General features: G+C 53.4%; 1 protein-coding gene across 1 annotated transcript; it reads right to left on the reverse strand.

Annotated features, from left to right (window-relative positions):
- Nucleotides 1-1,086: 1,086 nt before the first annotated feature.
- Nucleotides 1,087-1,338, reverse strand: CCR75_007645 (uncharacterized protein; the record flags this gene model as incomplete). Its single annotated transcript, XM_067965703.1, has 1 exon — nucleotides 1,087-1,338. The coding sequence occupies one exon, from the start codon at nucleotides 1,336-1,338 to the stop codon at nucleotides 1,087-1,089; it is 252 nt and encodes an 83-aa protein (XP_067822531.1).
- Nucleotides 1,339-1,879: the final 541 nt, after the last annotated feature.

Genomic DNA, 1,879 nt, shown 5'->3' on the forward strand with positions numbered 1-1,879 from the left:
CTCGCAATCACTCTAGCGACCTGTGTGCACTCACACGGCGCCAACATGCCCCCTAATAGGAGCAAAGGTGAAAGGGCGTCTGCAAAGACGCCCTTACAACCACGCACGAAACGTACGCGCCTCGTTAACACGCCGCCGTCGCTCAGTGCCACATTTACAACGACGACAGCTACGGATGCTGCTGCCGCGCTGTTAACTGGACTGAATGATCCATCCCACCTGCACAGTGAGAATGTAGATCCGTCGCTCATTGTTGATTACAATGAGTCGGCACCGCTGCCATCACCTCATAGTAGTTATGAGTATAGCGAGCTAATGATGACCAACGTTGCGAAGGTTAACTTGCCTTTCGTCAACAAAGCAACTGTCTCGTCGTGTTCGCTAACTAGCGCAGCGACCATTCATGAGAACGCTGCCCATAAAGGCGCAGCTGCTTCTTAGTTAGGTGGAATTACAACACATGTCGTTCAGACCATCATTCACAATGGGTCTGACGCAGAAAATCCTGAGCGTAAAGCTCCACCGACGGCGCGTGAACGTGTCCAGTCGGTGTCACAAACCAGTCGATTAAACGTGGCTTTATGGCTGGTGGCATACCACCGATGCCACCTCCATCCGAATGGAACGAGTGCGTCGTTCTTGGCGCGCTACTCTAGATGCACAAATTTACTATGGCATCTATAGTTCGTGGAATGCTCAGGGGGAACCATTTGGTCGTGTTTCCCCGATCCCGGTCGTGTTGCATTCAAATGAATCAACCGACCAATATGAAGCGGAATTCCTACGCCGCTTTATGGCATATTCCGTTGTGGCGGAACAACAGTCGCAGCAAATTAACGTCGCTCGCTTGCGTGTGAAAGAATTCATGGGCGGTACTGTACCCCCTGTTTCTACTCATCACGCCGCTCCTGCTAGTCCATACGAAACTATCGGAGAGACGACTGGTGCTCCTTCTCATAGGCAGACATCAGGCTAGGTATATCAACGCGCAGCGCGTCGACCGGTTCCCGAGAAATGTACTAGAACCGGTTCACCGGCCGATCGCCAGGGAAACCAACGACCACAAGAGGATCCAAGCCGAGCAGATCAGACAGGATGGACCGTGGTACGTCGACGGACATTCTGCACAGGCAGCACCAAGACGTGCTGCATCAACAGCACGGAGATTTTCTCGGCGAAGATCGTCTGGAGCACGACAAGGGGGTAGTTTGCGACACCATCAATCCGCCGAGCCGACCCGGGAAGGAGATCAACATCAGGGGCATGCCCACCTGGCACAGTCAAATATTTCGTCTTTAGGGGCGGCATTGGCGACTGTACCACGTCAACTGAGCACATCACGGAATAAACCCGGCCATATGGTACAGAGTGCAGCCACCCACGCCACCCAGCAAACTACGACTCAAGTCCCAGCCACGAAAAGTTTCGTCGTTCACCGCCTAAGCGTCAAAACTCTTTGGGTATCCTCTCTCCGCTGGACGACGATTGAATGTTTCTGCTACAGGGAGCGGTGGGTGACTAACATTCCAACACGGAAGCGTTGGCATCCAGCAGCATCCATCACTGCAGGTGGCGCCCATTAGGAGTGGCGATTTTGCCCACCTACCCGCGGTAGCCTATCCCGCATCCGTTCAGTCGCAGGCGCTGAGTGCTGCTGAACGACGGATCGGGGATCTCGAAAGTCAATCTAGCGACTGACTTCGGATTTTCACGATGTCCGCGCGAAGCGATCGCCAGGGTTACCAAAGGCTAAAACTTCGGCTGGACCTTTTAAAAAACTGATGCTGAGCGATCCGCGTTACGCGCGTGATATTCCTCGCTCTCCAAGTCCTTATCGTGGTAGGAGGGTCATTTGGATGAATTTTTTTCACCTTCCCCG

Source organism: Bremia lactucae, linkage group LG7 (assembly GCF_004359215.1).
Source record: "Bremia lactucae strain SF5 linkage group LG7, whole genome shotgun sequence".
NCBI classification, from domain to species: domain Eukaryota; phylum Oomycota; class Peronosporomycetes; order Peronosporales; family Peronosporaceae; genus Bremia; species Bremia lactucae.